At 47.9% G+C, this 20,042-nt stretch overlaps 1 protein-coding gene and 1 long non-coding RNA gene across 5 annotated transcripts; one reads left to right on the top strand and one right to left on the bottom strand.

The window, feature by feature from the left end:
- Positions 1-122: 122 nt before the first annotated feature.
- LOC147573179 (uncharacterized) lies at positions 123-20,027 on the bottom strand. 3 transcript variants are annotated; one of them, XR_015245475.1, is made up of 4 exons: positions 19,867-20,027; positions 6,529-6,685; positions 1,862-1,958; positions 123-1,337 (listed from the first exon to the last, which is right to left on the bottom strand). It is a non-coding gene; the product is annotated as an uncharacterized LOC147573179 (long non-coding RNA). The 3 variants fall into 3 exon arrangements; XR_015245473.1 differs by lacking the exon at positions 19,867-20,027 and adding an exon at positions 19,635-19,860; XR_015245474.1 differs by lacking the exon at positions 19,867-20,027 and adding an exon at positions 8,248-8,791.
- Positions 2,069-15,620, top strand: MEFV (MEFV innate immunity regulator, pyrin). 2 transcript variants are annotated; one of them, XM_086692142.1, is made up of 10 exons: positions 2,069-2,435; positions 4,533-5,372; positions 6,982-7,361; positions 7,785-7,880; positions 11,237-11,467; positions 11,835-11,857; positions 13,740-13,855; positions 14,035-14,067; positions 14,417-14,449; positions 14,615-15,620. In XM_086692142.1, exons 1-10 carry the CDS (start codon positions 2,159-2,161, stop codon positions 15,166-15,168), a joined length of 2,583 nt encoding a protein of 860 aa, XP_086548268.1. In that variant the 5' UTR covers positions 2,069-2,158; the 3' UTR covers positions 15,169-15,620. The 2 variants fall into 2 exon arrangements, with proteins under 2 accessions (XP_086548268.1, XP_086548269.1); XM_086692143.1 differs by having other exon boundaries at positions 4,533-5,327.
- Positions 20,028-20,042: the final 15 nt, after the last annotated feature.

The following is a 20,042-nucleotide window of genomic DNA, read 5'->3' on the forward strand; positions in this document are numbered from 1 at the left end:
AGGGGAACTGTGTTACCAACCAAACATCTGTAAGCCGAAAATTTCATGACAAAGACAGAAAGTTTAAACCAGGACTTGCAAATGACACCGACTAAGTGACAGAAAAGTCACCACTTTGCATATACCATTGTAGCAAATGATTTAGGAAAGGATTGCCGCCAAATGCCAAAACCATGGGGTGAAAGACATTTCCACACACTCAGGCTACTTACTAATTACAAAGAAAAAATAGAGACATCCTGGGGATGCCTGCATGTACCCTCAGTCTAGTAACAAGGAGACACCCAGACAGATCTAAACTGCGGGACATTCTGCTTGGAACGCACTTTTCAAAAACATGGTCTTGACAGAACTTTAAGAGGTGGGTAAGTGTGAGAGTGTTCTAGATACAAGCAGGCTACAGAGATGTGACACCTAAAAGTGATGCAGGATCTCTGATTCAGCCCCGGATCAGGAAGGGGGAAAAGCTGTCAAGGACATTATCACCATGGCAACTGAAGAAATTTGATGATGGATTCATTAAACTATGATAATGATGTTAATTTTCCAGAGTGTGATGACTGTATTCTGAGTATTTAAAATATCCTTGGGGCGCCTGGGTGGCTCAGTCAGTTAAGCATCCGACTTCGGCTCAGGTCACGATCTTTCAGTTTGTGGGTTCGAGCCCCATGTCAGGCTCTGCATTGACAGCTCAGAGCCTGGAGCCTCCTTCAGATTCTGTGTCTCCCCGTCTCTCTCTCTGCCCCTCCCCTGCTCATTCTCTCTCTCAAAAAATAAATAAACATTAAAATAAAATAGTATCCTTATATCCTCGTTCTTAGTACTTAGGGTATCTGGTATTTGGAGTAATATCTGATAATGTTTGAGATTCATTACTGAATGGTTCAGAGGGGGAAAAATGAAAAAAAAAGTTCATGCATGTGTGTATGTAAGAGAGAGAATCACCAAGTACTGTAAGATGTGAACAGTTGGTGAATCCAGGTAACTCTTCTCAACTTTTCCGTAGGTTTGAAATTTTTCAAAACAAAAAGTTGGGGATAAAAATCAGAAAGACAGCAGCAGTTAACTGTGGCAGAAGTCAGCTCACCACACATACGACTTGCATTAGCTCTGGAGCGACTTCTAGAACCCCACACTGGGCCATGAGCTCCAAAGGACACCTATGCCTTTTTCACCCTTCTTTCTCCAGCATCCTGGCATGGTGTCCAAAATATGTGTTTAGGGCACTTGGCTGGCTCAGTCCATAGAGCATGTGACTTTTGATCGCCGGGTTCTGAGTTCAAGCGCCGGTTCAAGAGTTCTGAGTTCAGCTGAGTTCAAGTTGGATGTAGAGCCTACTTTAAAAAAAAAAAAAAAAAAAAAAAACTTGTTACACAAATGTGCATGGACCAGCACCCTCCCTCGGGGGTATGCCCTCAGGAAGCCGGGGCAGAGTAGGAAACAAATAAGTTTGACATTTCCACGCAAGGTGTTTTGAGGCCTTCACGATGCTGAAAGTACCAGACAGCTGGACCTACACCAGCAAGGGTGACACCAGGGCTTGTGTCCTGGCAGTGCCCTTCTGGCTTCGCCTCCTTCTTGGTGAGGGAAGGGCAAAGCTTGTGGGGCTGCATTTGTTGATTCCATTCCCCCCCCCCCACATTTGCTCTGGAGAGTCAATAAAATCCCAGGAGTCTGCAGGAGAACAACTGGCCAAGGGGACAGACCCTTTTCCTCTTCAGCGTGGGACCAGGGCTTTGTTCCTATTCCCCACGCCCGCCCCCATATCCTGGGAGGAGAGAGGGAAGCATGTGAGTGCCTGCTCAGGATGAAGGCTCTGGAATCCGATCCCAGACCCCCTTCCACGCACACACATATTTACCTGATGCTCTGCAGGCCGGTATGTGGAGGTGAGGGGTGGGACATCTGGAGGACCATGTGTCTGGAAAGGCGTTGTGCCCTCCCAGCCCTCTCCAAACCTGTCAGAAAGAGAACATGAGCCAGTGATGACACTGGGAACAAACAAACAATGACACTCACAGATCCATTTTCACCAGAGTGCAGAGTGTTTCCTGTGCCTTTTCCGTTATTTCACAACCTGTCTCTTTTTACTCACCCTCTGGGCTCCAGGACAGAAGCTGTTTCAGACATCTGGCTCCGGCCTCTCCTGGTCAACACCATGATCAAGACCCCTAGTGACCATCTGCTGCACTCCCTGGAGGGGCTGGTGCCCAACGACTTTGAGAGGTTCAAGTTTAAACTCCAGAACACCAGCCTGGAGAAGGATCAATCCCGGATCCCCCGGGGCCAGCTCCAGAAAGCCAGGCCAGTGAGGCTGGCCACCCTGCTGATCACCCACTATGGGGAAGAGTGTGCCGTGCAGCTGACCCTGCAGGTCCTGAGGGCCATCAACCAGAACTTCCTGGCAGAGGAGCTCCACAAGGCGACTGACCCAGGTAAGCAGGTCCCATGCCCTTGCATCCTGCAGCACGACTTCGGGCTGTTCATGGGGTGGGGCGGAGGTGCAAGAAAGAACTTGGGTCTGGACCAGTGTGTTGTGACCTGAGGATTAGGAGTCCCGGGTTTCCCAATGACCGCAGTGACACTGGCCGAGCAATTCCTTTCTGCTCAGGTCTTTGGAGCTGGGTGAGCATAGCCAAAGCTCCCAAAGGCTTAAAAAAAAAAAAAAAAAAAAAAAAAAGACTGAGATTCTGACTGTGGGAAAGAATCAGAAGAGGCAGGAGCTAGATGCCTGATCTTAGAGGATCCTGCACTTCCTAAGTGCTTAACGCTTGTGGACCGACAAGTATCTTGGGGAGAGGACCCACCTAATTTCTTTTGAGCTCTCTGACCCATTTCACAACGGTATTCTAAAATTCCCAATCCTTTTTCTTCCTTTCCTCCATCTTTTCTCTTCCCTTGTTTTCCTCCCTTCTGCCTCTTGTTCTTCTGCTCCTGTTTGGTTGTAAGTTTCTGATTTCATTACACTGTGATCAACGAATGTGACCTATTTGATGTTTGCTTTTAAAGATTTTTTGTGTGTGAGATTTGGGGGGAGAGCTAATACGTGTTCGGCTTAAAAAAATATTCTTTCTCGCTTCTCAGCCTTTTGGCTAAGATCAAGTGTAAAAAAATACTCTTTAGTGTTTGAGTATTTCTTCTACCTCCAGACTCCAAGGACACATTAGAAATGCTTTCCATGTGTGTTTTTTGAAGTAGAAATGTTTAAATAACATGGAACTTCTTGCTTTTGAAAGAGTGATGGAGTAAACCGTAATCGTGTCATTTGATGAGAATTTTTTTTTTTTTTGGATGAGGAGAATTTGTAAGTTACTTTGTTATGTTTTATTTTTTTTTTTAATTTTTTTCAACGTTTTTTATTTATTTTTGGGACAGAGAGAGAGACAGCATGAACGGGGGAGGGGCAGAGACAGAGAGGGAGACACAGAATCGGAAACAGGCTCCAGGCTCCGAGCCATCAGCCCAGAGCCTGACACGGGGCTCGAACTCACGGACCGCGAGATCGTGACCTGGCTGAAGTCGGACGCTTAACCGACTGCGCCACCCAGGTGTCCCACTTTGTTATGTTTTAAAACCTGGTTATTAGCATCTTCAGGGCTTTCCCCCCAGTTCCGGAGCCAGTTCCAAGAACTTACCATTTTCCTAGGAAGCAACATGTTTTTACAACAGCCAAGTGTTTTAAACCACTCTGAGGTCATTTCAATAAGAGCTTCTTCAAACGAAACATTAAGGTGCTAATTACAAAAAATCTTCATTTCTTTACTAGAGTAGTGGTTTTCAAGTTACATCCCAGGAAGATGTTTCAGGGATTCTTTGGAATGTCAGCAAATACTTAATTCAAATTTTATTAACTTTTCTAACTCACAAAACCAACAAATTCATGTTAACATGTGTCATTAGGGGCGCTTGACAAACACCTTAATACTTCTTTATTGAGGGATTTTATAAGTGAGCTTTGTACATGTATAATCATGCACACACTTATACAAGTAAACTAGGGTTTTTATGTATTTTATGTATTAAGAATTCTGTGTAAGACTTTATATTGGACGTTCTCCTGTCAAAGACGTTTGAAAAGCACCATTTGGGAAATATGTAACAACTAATTAGCATTTTCTTATTTAATGGTAATTGCCTGCTGTTGCCTAGAATGCTCTGAACTTCTGTAATTTTTTTTTAGACAGAGCACGAGTGGAGGAGGGGGAGAGAGGGAGAGAGAAAATCTTTTCAAAATTTATTTTTTAAAAAGACAGAATGCACGTGGGGGAGAGGCAGAGAGAGAGAGAGAGACAGGGAGACACATATTCGGAAGCAGGCTCCAGGCTCGGAGCTGTCAGCAGAGCCTGACGCGGGGCTCGAACCTGTGAACCACGAGGTCACGACCCGAGCCGAAGTCGGACGCTTACCCGACTGAGCCGCCCCGGCGCCCCAAAACCTCTGTAATTAAGAGGATTCCCCTTCTCTCCCTTCTCCCAACCCCTGGCCCCGAGCACCACACATTTTCATGCCTTTGCATCTTGCTGTCTTTGCAGAGTCTCTGATACAAGAAAGTGGCGCAGACGGTTCAGCAGTGTCTTGTTCCTCCGGGGAGAATAAGCCCAAAGGCCTGAGGATACCAGATGTCCTGGAAGGTGATAGGCAGCGGCAAAGTGGTGACGGGGCCCCCAGTCTGCCATCCAGCCAGCCTGAGGCTGGAAGGGGGACCCAGAAGAAGCCTCAGGGAAAACGGAGAGATCAGAAGACCTCCGAAGGCCTGGATATGCTGGGCAAGCCAGGGGCTAGGAATGCGACTCTGTCCTCCAGGAAATGCCCATGCCCTGGCAAGCTGCAGGGGGAAAGGGGGATCGATCCCAGTGTCAGGCTACGCAGGAATGCCAGCTCTTTAGGAAGGCTCCAAGGACTGAACTATGGGTCGCTTACTGGTTCCCTAGGAAGGACAAAATCCAAAATAAATGAAGCACATTTACCTTCTGGACAGAAGCGCCCCAGAAGTCTTGAAATTAACATTTTTTCAGGAGAGAGAGAAGTCCCCAATCCAGAAACTCTTCTGTCTCAAGAGAAAATGAGAAGTGACAATCCAGACTCAGCGGCCACCCTCAGTGAAGTGGCCACTCTGAATGTAGGGGCTACTGTGACTCCAGAGAAAGGCTTTAGGAATCCAGAACATTCCATGAGCCTGAAAGGGGGAGCATTCAGGAATACACTTCCCAATGTAACGTTGACTAGAGCAAAGACGACCTGGGAGCATCCAGAATCTACAGGACCTTCTAAGAAAAACGGAATTGCGGGTCAAGAACCCCCTGAGGCCTTGACAGAGGTGGTAGGCGGTGAGCTCCATGAGCCTTCAGATCCAGAAGTTCCTCCTTCTTCAGGTGAGAAAGGACCCCAAAACTCACAAGACCTGGCATCCTTAGAGATGGTGACCAGTGCAGGTGTTCCCGCACAAACCTCCTTTTATCCCCACTGTATTTATGTTGCCAGATGCCTGGGTTTCCCCTGACATCCCCGACCCTTTGGGAATCTGAGGTAGGATGTGAATCCTGAGAAAATGCACGTATGCACATCTTCACAAAATGCTGCATCAAAGTTCAGCCAGTCAGTTCTTAGACACCCTGAAGTCCTTTAGAATTCCAAGGGATTCATGGACTCCAGCTTGAGCATCTGGGAAAGACTGGGTAAAAATACCCACTTCTCACAATGACCCCATGGCAGTATGTCACGGGGCTGAGATTCTGCCATTCACCCCTCTCTCTGGGCAGCAAGGAGAGCTGCTGGCTAAAATGCTAAATGTCTTTCACTTAGGAGGCAGAAATTAGGATTATGTTGGGTTGTGGGTGACAGAAATGCCAACGTAATGCTAACTGACACAAGCTAGAAGTTTGTTTCTCTTTCATATACGTGACTCACAGGTGGTTCATAACAAGGAACCAGGCTCCTGCTGCTTTTCTGTTCCACCAAGCTGGCTCTCAAGCTCATGGTCTCATTCCGAGCAGCAGGGTGGAAGGACAAAGGAGAAGAGTATCACTTAGGCAAGATTTCCAGAAGTTTCTAGAAGCTGCTCGTGATGCCTCCATTTATATCCCTTTGGCCAGAAAGCAGTCAAATAGCCACACCTAACAGCAAGGGAGGCTGAGAAATGTAGGGGTTTGGAGGGGGGTTGGGGGTGGGAAGCAGCCATCAATTGATGGGAAGCAATCAATTCTATCACTAGGGAAGGAGGGGAATGGTTACCAGGCAGGCCTCCCACAGTCTGGCTTACAGACGTGATAGGAATTCCTGGGACCTTGTGAGAGGGGGTGGGAGGGGACTGATAGATTGAGGGTGTTTCTGTTTCTTGTACCTCCTGTCATTTCTGCCTCGTGAAGTTGTGCTGTGGTCCTGGGGCACAGCTGGTCGCAGCTGTCATCATGGTGGGTTAAGCCCTTCAGCCTTATAAAGTCAAATCCCTTTCTTTACTTCTGCTTAAGACTTCCTGAACTGGACGGGAGGAGAGGTCTTTCATTGAACACACACTTCTCAACTCCTTACCATGTGCCATCGACTCTCCTAGGGGTCAGGCTGTGAGTAAATCCACGTCCTCAGGGAGATCCCGCTCACGTCTTGAGCAGCCTGGGTGGTTTTCAGCGTCAGAGCAAACACTGGTCAGAATGTCTCGCTGCCTTTATATCACCTGCCAGATCCGCGTCTGTGTGGGAAGAAGGCATAGAATTTATAACAAAAGACCCTTCTTTAGGATAAATACCCAAAGATTGCAAGTCTCAGGACTGCCCTGAGATCTAGCCCTTAGCCCTCAGTTCCAGGGGGTGGTTGACTGCCTTGCTGGAGCGAAGTCAGGGGAGGACAAGCTAGAAGCGGCCACAGTCTAACCAGGAACTCATGTGTCCCAGGCGTGGGCTCGCTCCCTCTGCTGTGCTTGGTAGGACCCCTGCGTCACACCTTGGCTTTGTCACTCAGGAACTTTTTCCACTGCCGTGTCTCCAGGGAAGCCACGGGATGAGGCTGTGTATGTACTTGGCCGTGCCCAGGAAGGAGACCCGGTTGGTGGCACGCATGTGCGCGATTCCTGCAGACGCTCCGTGGCTTCTAGGGATCCCAAGACCTCAGACAGCTGCTCAACTAGCTGGCTCCAGAGCCAGGCCCCACTCTTGGTAAAGAACTCAGGAGACTGCAAGCAGCAGGAGGGCTTGCACATGACCAGCTTGAGCCCCAAGGCCCTGCCACAGTGTGAGCGACATATGAGGCAGGCCCAGTTGCTCTTCTGCGAGGACCACAGGGAGCCTATCTGCCTCATCTGCAGGCTGAGTCAAGAGCACCGAGGCCACCGGGTGCGCCCCATCGAGGAGGCTGCCCTGGAATATAAGGTAGGGCTTCCTGTTGTGGCCGGGGGTGGGGGGCTTTCTCTGCTGGTCACTGGGACGTGCCAGGGCAACTTTATTTTCCCAACAACCCTGGGGGGTTGATGCATTAACCAGCATTCTTGGGTTGTAAATGACAAAACACAACACAAACCAGACCAGCAAGGAGGGAACTTAGTAGTTCATGTAGCTGAGATCCGAGGGCACTGGCTTCAGGCATCACTGAATCCAGGTGCTCACAGGTCTTTATGAATCTCTCACCACTTCTTGGCTCTGCTTCCCTTGTGAGATGGATTCATTCTTCCTCTTTCCTGGGCACCCTCCCTATGCTCTTGGCTGCAATACCATCCGCCTTACTCCCTACAGATTTTTCCCTCTAGAGTTGGCACCAACTCCAAGTTTAAACTTCACAAAGTGCCCCTTTTCCAGGAGCAAATTCAAAAGCAGCTGGAGTATCTGAAGGAGTTGAGAAAATCTGGGGAGGAGCAGAGATCTCAGGGGGATAAGAAGACCGCGGACTTCCTGGTAAGGCCAGGGGTGTTCTGTGGCCAGTCCTTGCCTGGATTCACCCCTACAGAAGGAGGGAGGGGACCAAATGTGAGCAGGGGGGTCCCCAAATTATGTTCTGGTTCATAGGGAAACAGAACTGATCACATATTTAGAACCACCTGCTTTTGGGGCCCCTGGGTAGCTCAGTCGGTTAAGCATCTGACTTTGGCTCAGGTCATAATCTCACGGTTCATGGGCTCGAGCCCTGCATCGGGCTCTGTGCTGACAGCTCAGAGCCTGGAGCCTGCTTCGGATTGTGTCTCCCTCTCTCTCTGCCCCTCCCCTGCTTGTGTGCACTCTCTCTCTCTCAAAAAGAAATAAACATTAAAAAAAATAGAATCACCTGTTCTTGACGGGGCAAGGAGGTGACAGGAATCCAAGGATGAGCTTGCCCCTGGAGAGGGAGACCCACCTCCAGCAGGGAAGGGAATCTCCGAGGACCCTGTGTTTCTCATACTCGCCGCAAAATGGTTCAGCGAAAGTAACACCAGTGGCTGTTGGTGAGGGATGGGATTGAGGAAATGGGAGGTGAGACTTTTCCATTTCGTTTTATTTTTTTAAATCATATTTATTTATTTTGAGGGGGGAGGGGCAGAGAGGGGGGTAGAGAGAGAATCCCAAGCGGGCTCCAGCCTGTCAGCGGGGGGCCCCACTCAGGGCTCAAGCTCACGAACCGTGAATTCATGACCTGAGCCAAAATCAAGAGTCAGATGCTTAGCCAACTGAGCCACCCAGGTGCCCCAAGACTTTTCCATTTTAAATAGTCCTCTGTATTGTTTTTATAATTGTTGTCCATTTTATTTTTTTTACAAACACCATATTGATCTTTAAAATTCAAATGGTTAAAGTCGACATTTTCTTTAAAACTGTCACTTTGTGGTGCCACGTATTTCTTTTTTTTTTTTTCAACGTTTATTTATTTTTTGGGGGACAGAGAGGGACAGAGCATGAACGGGGGAGGGGCAGAGAGAGAGGGAGACACAGAATCGGATACAGGCTCCAGGCTCCGAGCCATCAGCCCAGAGCCTGACGCGGGGCTCGAACTCACGGACCGCGAGATCGTGACCTGGCTGAAGTCCGACGCTCAACCGACTGCGCCACCCAGGCGCCCCACGTATTTCAATAAATACACTTGTGGGCCTTCCTCTGTGGAACTTGGACACATAAGTTGCTTCCTTTTCCCTGCAAGAGAATTCGCCTCCCCCAATGAGCCTTAATTTGCCTGACGCATTTCTGTTGCCTGGACACCATCTCCTACCACACCACAATGGGGAACAGGCAAAGATAACAAAGGGCAGGAACGGGGACAGGCATGGCATTGGCCCAGGTGTCTGACTTTTGGGAAACTCATGAAGTGTAATAAAAGAAAACCCTATAATCCTAAGTGGCTTGGAACGTGTGGGTGAAGGAGAGGTCAGGGATGCCCCTGTCATGAAGGTGAGGCAGAGCCTGGGTCGCAGGGAAACTCAGGTGGACAAAAAGGTCTGCCCTTCCCTTAAGACACTCACAATGACATGAGCCCCTGTAGAAAGGTGATGTTGTTTTCCCCTTCTGTTCTTCCTCCTTCTTTCAACAGTCAAAAAAAATTTTTTTGTTTAATCATATGGAAGGGGGAAGGGGAAGCTCTTTTGTATAGCACAATGCCAGCTAAAACAAATATAGAAGAATAATTGAATTAGAAATTTTCCAGGGGCACCTGGGTGGCTCAGTCAGTTGAGCGTCTGACTTCGGCTCAAGTCATGATCTCACAGTTCATGAGTTCGAGCTCCACATCAGGCTCGCTGCAATCAGTGTAGAGCCCACTTCAGATCCTCTGTCCGCCCCCCCCCCCCCGCCCCCATCTCTCTCTCCCCGCCCCCACACCGTCTCTCTCAAAAATAAACAATAAAAAACAAAACATTTCCATTACACGAGCACCAGTATAAGAATTGACATCAACAGGGATCATCAACAGATGCTAAAATTTTCAGCAGGAGATTGTAAGAGAACAGGATACTGACTCCCCCGATTACTTGATAATTATAAAGAAAATAATGTATATTTACAGTGGAGAGATCTGATAGACCCCTCCTCAACCAAGTGACCGATCTCAGTTTCCCAATAATAGTGAGGGACAAGGTGGACACTCTGCCTCCCCGTGCGATGTGCTAGGGAAGCCAGAGCACTAAGTATATGGTATTCTTGTCCACGACATGTAGACGAATTTAATCATGGGCAAAACTGTCAAACAATTTTAGAACAGTAAACATGACAACTGGCCTGTCCTCTTTAAGAAAGAAAAAAGCCAGTGTTGCTACCATCAACAACCACCACCAAAGGTAAGGAGACATTTTTGGTTCAAAAGGACCAACTATGCTTTTGAGCCAAAAATGAAACGACTTTTTTTTAAGTCCAGATCCTAGAGGATCCGAAGGGGCTTCTCTCTCCACGGAGGAAGGGGAAGGTGCCCTAGAGCCACTTCACCTCTCTGCAGGAACTCTCTAGTGATGAGGAGAAAGAGGGTGGTAGAATATGGACCAAGGGCTGACCTCTGTGCAATGGTAGTGGAGGTCAAGTTCACTTCACATGAATGGACGACGGCCTCCATTCAGAGCCACACTGAAGACCTTCTACATGCCAACACTTTGACAGGGAGTGAGGTCTCCCTCCTGGACGATTTGGTAGTTATAACCTCGTCCATTTATGACCCCAGGTAGAGGCCATCCGCACACTGGCTTTCAAGGAAGAAAGAAGGTGACACTGGGTATCTTAGTGTCCTGTGGCTGCCGTAACCAAGTGCCACGGACAGAATGGCTTAAACCACAGAAACATATTCTCTACAGTTCTAGAGGCCAGAAGTCCAGCATCAAGTTGCTGGCAGGATTGGTTCCTTCTGAAGGTTTTGAGGGAAAGACACATCCCGGGATTCTCCCCTCAGCTTGTTCACCTTCTGCCTACGTTTCTTCACATGGCGTTCTCCCCGTGTGTCTGTGTCCCAACTTCCCCACTCCAGGATGACCTCATCTTAACTAATTGCATCTGCAATGACGCTGTTTCCACATAAGATCATATTCTTTACGTAGTAGAGGTTGGGATTTCAACATAGGTATTTGAGGGGATACAAATCAACCCATGACACTAGGTTTCAGGGCATTTTACGAGAGCCAGCCCCTGCCACTCTCAGTCTGTTCTGGAAGGTTCTGTCCATTTTGCCTCCTGCTCTGAAATGCAGGCCTCCAAGAAGCTGAGGAAGCCTGCCTCTTATCCATCGCCAGGAGGTGGGCTTCTGGGGATTCTCTGGGCACACACATCCAGCACACTGCACAGACCCCCTACACCTTTCTGTTCCCCAGAAACAAATCGAAACCCGGAAGCAGAGAATCCGGCACCAGTTGAAGCAGCTGTACCATTTTCTGGAAGAGCAAGAGAAGTTCTTCATGGCCTCCCTAGAGGAGCTGGGCCAGACCATTGGCCACGTCAGGGAGTCATACAGCACCCGAGCGTCCAGAGACATCGCCCTTCTCAATGAGCTGATTGGGGAGATGGAGGTCAAACAGAGCCAGCCAGAATGGGAGCTCATGCAGGTGAGTGTGGTTGGACCCGGCCTTCCCCTGCCCGCTGTGCCCAGCAGGACGACATGGGCTCCCAGCACTGCAATAGTTCTACCCAAGTCAGTACAGGACGAGAGTCTTACGCCCAGATCCCTTTGATGAGCTCTCAAGAGCCCAGGGTGTCCCAGCATTCAAGGGATCCCCTGGCATCTCCGAGAAGAGAAAAGCAGGGCTTGGGTGTGGTTCTGCTGCAAGCCCCACTGGGCGATGAGAACTAGAACTGGGGAGAGGTGCCCACGTTTACTGATACCCTGGGACGGAGAGATCAGGAGGAAGGGCCAGGAGTCAGCACAGCCCCTAGGAGACTGGTAATGGAGAGCTTCCCTCTTTTCTCTCCTAGGACATCGGAGTCACCCTGCACAGGTACCGAGAGGTTCCCTCCTGTTTCCTTGGGTGTGCTACAGGAAGCAGTAGGGGAGGCATTCCTAGGAGGGAGATGCTCCCAACCCCGGGTTTGTGACTCCTCCTGGGCTTCGCCCATCTCCTGCAGCTTGCAAAGGCCTTTTTGGATTTGTGTAGGGAAAATGGGAGTGTGATCAGGAGGAAGAGCACGGGCTGAAGACCGGAAGGAACAAACACAGCCTGTGGTGCTAACGGTGGTTCCTAAGAAACCTCCCTAAAGGCGAACTGCCTCACGAAAACTGTTCCTGCAGAAGTGCCTCCCTCCCTGAGCCCACGAATGCTTATGGGGAGGGAAACGCCCGCTAAGGGGGGAGATGCTAAGCCCAGCCCACAGGGGAGGGAAAAGAAAGGGAGAGAGGACGCTGGATGTTACAGTCATCCTGGGAGCTTTACAAAAAAGCCTGACATCCAGGCCCTGGCGCACAAATTCAACCCAAATCTCCAAGAGTCTGACCCTGGCATCATTTTTCTTGTCCTTTCCCCGTTTTTTTTTTGTTGTTGTTTTGTTTTTTTGGGTTTTTTTTTTTTTTTTTTTTGGTGGTAAAACATATCTTACATGAAATTTACCACTCTAACCATTTTTAGATGTACAGTTTAGTGGCATTAAGTACATTCGTATTATCGTGCAACCGACACCACCATCGTCTCCAGAACTTTTTCATCCTCCCAAATGGAAACTTCATACTATTAAACCTTAACTCCCCACTGCCCCCTCACCCAACCCCTGGCAACCACCAATCTACATTCTGTCTTTGTGAATTCGACTAGTTGAACTGCTTCAGAGAAGTAGAATCATTCCGTATTTGTGCTGTCGTGCCTGGCTTATCTCACTCAGCGTAATGTGTTCAAGGTCCATCCACATTATAGGATGTATCCGAATTTGGTTCATTTTTTTAGGCGGAGAAATACTCCATTGTATGTCGACACCAATATTGTTTATCCTTTCATCCATCAGTGGACACTTGGATTGCTCCCACCTTACAGCTATTGTGAATGATGCTGCTCCAAATACATCTGTTTGAGTCTCTGCTTTCAATTCTTTGGGGTATATACCCAAAAGTAGAATTGATGTGTCATATAGTAATTCTATGTTTGGTTTTTCGAGGAACCATTATACTATTTCCCACCGTGTCTGCACCATTTTACGTTCCTACCACCAATGCACAAGGGTCCCAATGTTTCCAGGTCCTTGCTAATACTTGTCATTTTGATTTTTTTTTTCAAAATAATAATAGCCATTCTAATGAGTCATATCTCATTGTGGCTCTTTGTTCTTCTTATCATTTCTATTTCAACAGCAAAAGACCGAAGAAGTGTAATTAATTTGACCTAGCTAATTCTGGGCTGAACATTTCAATATCAGCACCATTTTCAGGCCGCTATTAAAACTGATCGTGGTCTTGATATCAGTGTTTTTTAAAAACCCCTAGGTCATGCCAATCTGTGGCCAAAGTTGAGGACCAGTGTTTAAAACTCAAAGTCCAGAGAAGACTTTCTTTGCAAAACCCAGGCAGACTGGGTGTGCCCTGTGGAGGTTGCACCTTACTTCCAGCTCATGGGAACTACCCCTAGGCTCCTGCCTTCTCTGGCCAACAGTCTTTTTAATTTCAGAGAAAGAGAGAGTGCTCGTGGGGGAGGGGCAGAGAGAGAGAGAGAGAGAGAGAGAGAGAGAGAGAGAGAGGCAAATCTTAAGCAAATTCCAAGCTCATTGTAGAGCCTGACTCGGGGCTCAATCCCATGACCCTGGGACCATGATCCCAAGATCATGACCTGAGCCAAAATCAAGAGCCACACGCTCAACCGACTGAGCCACCCAGGCGCCCCAACAATCTTTTGCCTCTAGGGCCAAGATGGTGACTGTCCCTAAGCCATGGGCCACTCCTCCAGACGTGGAAAAAAAGATGCATTTGTTCTACCAGAAATCAGAGTTTGTGGAGAAGAGCATGAAGTACTTCTCGGGTAGGTGGGCTAGGAAGAAAATGGGAGGTATCTGCTGACTTCCTCCCTGAGAAGCACATAGCCCAGAACCCCCGGGCACCTCTTCCCCATCGCCCACGGCCATTGTGACGCCACCTTCAGCCTCTTCCAGATCTGTCCCTAGCCTCGGAACCTAACTCAACCTCCCTTTCTTCTTTTAGAAATTCTGCATTCAGAAATGGACACCATCAATGGTGAGTATAGTGGTGGTATAATGTCTTGCCAGGGCCTACTGTGATATTCCCTATGCTTGACTGCTGGGCATTATTTAGAAGAGAGAGAAACACGCGTATCAAAGGCAGAAGAAAGCCCTCATAGGCTCTGTACTGGACTCGTTGGTTGGGTCGTCTCATCAGACCACAGAGTCTCCAAGGCAGACCCTGGGGTCTGGGAGGAATGGGGTTAATCCAAGCAGAAGATGCAAGGTCCTGAGCTGGGATGGGGGTCCTTGTCTGTCCTGGTTGCAGTGACCAGAGTAGATTTAGCCTCTCTGAATTGGGATGCTCAGGGTTCCCCCCTCTCCCATCTTGTTTTTCTCTATAGTTCCAGAACTGATTTACGCTCAGACGCATGCCGGTAAGTGCCCAGACCAAGGCAAGTGGCCTTTACCTACTGGGTCCCCGTGCTGACCTCCACTGAATTCTAGAAGAATGTCCCTTTGCATGTTTCCTGGAGGCGGGGAGGACCCTGTGGGGATGTTGCCCAGGGACCCCCAGCTAGGTATTCTAATTCTCTCTGCAGTTAATGTGATTCTGGACACAGAAACTGCCCACCCCAATCTCATCTTCTCTAATGACCTGAAAAGTGTGAGACTTGGAAACAAGTGGGATCGTCTGCCTGACAGTCCAGAAAGATTCGATAGTTGCATCATTGCCCTAGGCCTTCCAAGCTTCCTCTCTGGCCGCCATTATTGGGAAGTGGAGGTAGGAAACAAGACAGGGTGGATCCTGGGTATCTGCAAGGCATCCATGAGCAGGAAGGGGAACATGACTCTGTCACCTGACAATGGCTATTGGGTGGTGATGATGACAAAGCGAAGCGAATTCCAGGTGTCCACCATTCCTCCAACGCGCCTGCAGATGACGGAACCCCCCAGACGTGTCGGCATCTTCCTTGATTACACCACCGGAGACATTTCCTTTTACAATGTAACAAACAAATCCGTTATCTACACATTCACCAGCTTCTCTTGCTCTGGGCCCCTTCAGCCTATCTTCAGCCCTGGAACACATGATGGAGGGAAGAACACGGATCCTCTGATCATCTGTCCAGTGGGTGGCCAGGGGCCTCCCTGAATGCCCAACACTTTGCATCTCTCTTCTGGCTCCCAGCCTTGTATCTTGAATCCGTATACTCAACTGTCATTATCGAACACTTACTGGGTTTCAGCTGCTGTGGGTAATATATTGAATAAGAGAAATAGCGTCTATGTCCAAAATGCCTATGGGATGGTAGCAGAAATAAGCTAGGTACACAAATATTGGTAAAACAAGGGTGAAGAGAGCACATGTACTGATGATACCTCAAAGGGGGAAGTACATGGCTGTTGCTTAATAAATCCTTGTATGAATTAGCACCCTAAGATGCCCCCGAGACAGAGACCTCACCCTCAGGTTCCCTCAGAACTCTATGGCAAAGATGTGTCCCTTCATTCCATCCCCCTCTTTTCTTGAGGACTTGGAAAGCTGAAAAATCAATCAAGCAGACTGGGCCTCATAAATAAACCGATTTGAAAATCTGGTCATAACTGCACTCGGTTTGCACTCAATTTGTTGTCACTTAGTCGATCACTGTGAGATCCCACTTCCCTACTGAACACCATGCGAAAGACGGAGCTGCTCGAGTGGGAAAACAGACACACGTTTCAAGTGTCAGCTTTTTAAAAAAAATCTGTCCTGATCCATGGAGAATCTGTGGAATATTGGGTGTTCTAGTTCAGGTACTCCCTCTGCCATCCCCCATTTAAAGAGATGCAAAGAGAAAGGATGTAAGAGGGAGGGAGAAAAGAATCAAAAGAATATTAGACTCTAAACCTCTCCTACTCCAACTCATCTTTCCATTTTCATGCTAGAACCTAGACTGGACTCAAGTTCTCCACAGTTGTGGCCAGAACATGAAACAAGGCCTTGGTTCCTTCCTGGAGTTTGGTTCTATGCACACAATTGACACTCCAACACAGTTCATGTGTTCTATTTGCTTAGCTGTTCCCAATTTCCCCTTGATGAAACCTTTCCATGAACATCTTCCTGTATTTTCTCCACCACCTCCCCGTACATATATATTTTCTCCTGTTATTCATAAAATGGCTTCAGAATGTGAACTATTTGATGACACTTGTTACAGCTGGCCATACAACCCTTCAGAAAGATTAAATAATGTTTCATGCCCAAAGTAACGTTTGTCATTTAAACATTTTTTTTTGCGGACTCGGTAGAGATGTAATGGGGTTTTACCTATGTTTTAATTTATTTATTTCATCACCTGTTAGTGAGGCTGTGAATTTTCCATATGAACTCCTACTTTTCACTTCATTCTACAGGAACAGCACAGTTCCTTTAACTACTTGCCATGTAGAATCTAGATAGGGAACTCAGCTGTCTGTAGTTCCATAAATATTTTTATGGAACTACATAAATATTTTAGATACTAAACATTTGTATTTGTAAGATGAAAATTTCCCTTTTTTTTTTTTTCATTGAGATAGAATTCACATACCATAAAATCCACCCTTTCAAACTGTATATTAAGGGGCACCTAGGCATGCAACGTCGGCTCAGGTCAAGATCTCACGGCTTGTGAGTTCGAGCCCCGCGTCGGGCTCTGTGCTGACAGCTCGGAGCCTGGAGCCTGGAGCCTGCTTCGGATTCTGTGTCTCCCTCTCTCTGCCCCTCCGCTGCTTGCGCTCTGTCTCCCCCTCTTATTTTATTTATTTTTTTTTTTTGTAAACGTTTATTTTATTTTTGGGACAGAGAGAGACAGAGCATGAACGGGGGAGGGGCAGAGAGAGAGGGAGACACAGAATCGGAAACAGGCTCCAGGCTCCGAGCCATCAGCCCAGAGCCTGACGCGGGGCTCGAACTCACGGACCGCAAGATCGTGACCTGGCTGAAGTCGGACGCTTAACCGACTGCGCCACCCAGGCGCCCCTGTCTCCCCCTCTTAAAAATAAGCATCAAAGTATGTATTAAGCGGGTTTTAGTATATTCACAATATGTACAAACCTCAGCACTAAATCCAGAATATTTTCATCACCCCCAAAACAAGCCCTACATCCACTGGCAGTCACTTGCCCTTCTGTCCTATCCCCAGCCCCCGGCAACCACTACCCACTTTTTGTCTCTGTGGATTTGCCCGTTCTGGACACTTCATGCCGGTAGAATCATACAATATGCGGGCTTCTATGACTGGGTTCTTTCGCTTGGCATGTTTTCTAGGTCCATCCATGTTAAATGATGCGTTAGTACTTCATTCCTCTTTTTATTGCTGAAAAATAATCCATTGTAGGGACATACTACATCTTGTTTAGCCACTCATCAGTTAATAGACATCTGGATTGTTTCTTTTCAGCCATTATGAATAATGCTGCTATTCCCATACAAGTTTTTGTATGGAAATATGTTTTCATTTCTCTTGAGCTTATACCTAAGAATGGAATTGCTGGGCCATGGTAATTCTGTGATATCATTCTGAGAGACTGACAAACTATTTCTAAAGTGCCTAAGCTTCTTTTCAAATATTAATGGCCATTTACTTTTCGTGACTTCATAGCCTTTGCCTTTTGTCTTTTATCAGCTGGCAGGAGTTCTTTGTATGTTGGGAATGTCTAATTCTTTATCTGGTCTTTCATTTACAATTGCTTTCCAGTCTATTCATTAGTTGACTTTATTAATACTATTTTTTAAAGTTTTTTTTTAATGTTTATTCATTTTTGAGAGAGAGACAGAGCATGAGCAGGGAAGGGGCAGAGAGAAGGAGACATAGAGTCTGAAACAGGATCCAGGCTCTGAGCTGTCAGCACAGAGCCTGATGCGGGGCTAGAAGTCACAAACTGCGAGATCCTGACCTGAGCCGAAGTCGGATGCTCAACCGACTGAGCCACCCAGGCGCCCCCAAAGTTTTTGTAAAATACAGTTACACAGGATTATATTTTACTTTAAGGCATTTCAGTTTCTTGTTTTGCGTCTACATTAACGTTCTTTTGTGTTCTTTTACTGGTTATTAAATTCCATTTTTTTATGTACAGTATAAGGAAACGAGCCTTACTTTCTTTCCAGAAGAAGAGACAATTTTTGCTTAGCATCATCTATTTTATGCTAAGTTGAAATGCTACCCTTCATACAGGTTCACAGACATTCAGGTCAATTTTGGTATTTACTATTCTTTTCTACTGTTCTATTTATTGACTCCTAGTTCAAATCATACTGATCTTATTTATTTTGAGAGAGAGAGAGAGACAGAGAGAGAGAAGGAACGTGAAGGAGGGGCAGAGAGGCAGGTAAACAGAGAATCCCAAGCAAGCTCTGCACCGTCAGCATGGAATCTGATGTGTGACTCAAACTCACTAACCATGGGGTCATGACCTGCATACTTTTTTTTTTTTTTTGAGGGGGCGGGTGACAGAGAGTGCAAGCACACAGGAGGGGCAGAGAGGGAATCCCAAGCAGGCTCCCAGCTGTCAGAGTGGAGCTAGATGCAGGGATGGAACCCACGAATCACAAGATCATGACCTGAGCTGAAATCAAGATTCCCCCACTTAACTCACTGAGCCACTCAGGCCCCACCAGCACCCTTTTTTTTTAGTTTATTTATTCAAAAGCACACGCCTGAGCAAGGGAGGGGGCAGAGAGAGAGGGAGAGAGAATCCCAAGCAGGCTCCATAATGTCAGCACATAGCCCAACACAGAACTCTGCCTCACCAACTGTGAAATTATGACCTGATCCCAAATAAAGAATTAACCGACTAAGCCACTCAGGTGCCCCCAAACCATACTGCTTTGCTTGAAGCAATTTTTATTGCTGTTTGCTTTGTTTTGTGTTTGATGCCTGGAAAGGCAAGTATTCTTTATTTTTACAAAAACTTGTGGTAGAACACAGTTTTGACACTACTCTGTAACATATTAAAAAAAATTTTTTTAACGTTTATTTATTTTTGAGAGACAGAGCACGAGTAGTAGAGGAGCAGAGAAAGAGACAAGAGAATCTGAAGCAGGCTTCCGGCTCCGCACTGACAGGCTGACAGCAGTGAGCCTGATGTGGGGCTTGAACTCCCAAACGGCGAGATCGCGACCCGAAGTAGGACGCTTAATCGACTGAGCTACCCAGGCGCCCCTTCTGTAACATATTTTAAACCATGGCTAAGTGAGTCACCTACAGTCAAGGTTAAGAAAAAAAAATATTTGTATTTTTACTTGTGTCATCCAGCCGGAGGCTGGTGTTGCTTAGAGGAATAAGGCAATCCCTGCCCCGAGGTTGTCACAACCCTGAGCAGTGCCTCACTGGGGAATAAACCGAGTACAGGAACAACGCAAGGAGAAAGGATGCTTAGGCCTCCGTGAGAGGCTGAGGACGGAAACGAAGGCGACTGGAGAAGGACCACTAGGATTTCTCTGAAAACAAGACCCGTTCAGAACGCACGGTAGAAGCTGGCAAGCAGGGAAAGGGAGGGTCGCCCGGCTCTGACCTACGGGCCGCCCCCGTCAGGAGGGACAGCTGTGACAGGACCCGGAACCCGGCAAAGACCTTGACCCACCACCCCACTCACCGCCTCTGCAGTCCTTTGACCCACACTGGACGCTCTGGCGGAAACAGCCGCCGCCTCGCGCAGATCTTCCGGTCCGAGAGACAGCCCACATCCGGCCGAGCCGCAGGGGTGGGGTGTGGGTGGGATGGGAGTGGGACTGCCCCGTCGCAACCGCCGCGCCTGGCGGTCACCCGTTGGCTATTTGGAGCCGAACTACATTTCCCAGCAGGTCACGGAGCTACACCGCCAGTACCTGGAGAGGTGCCAGTCCGTCATGGAGGACTGGGGCCAGCTTTCTGCCTTTCGTCTCCCAAACAGGGCCCCAGACACAGCGGCTGCCGCCAGCCTAACCTCCCTCTGTCGCTGAGAGGTCTGTCGCCGGCCTCGAGCCTCGCCTTCACAAGCGCAGACTGCTCGCTCCGAGCGGGG

The sequence above is a fragment of the Puma concolor genome, chromosome E3 (genome assembly GCF_028749965.1).
Source record: "Puma concolor isolate L17-30 chromosome E3, mPumCon1.1.hap2, whole genome shotgun sequence".
NCBI lineage: Eukaryota > Metazoa > Chordata > Mammalia > Carnivora > Felidae > Puma > Puma concolor.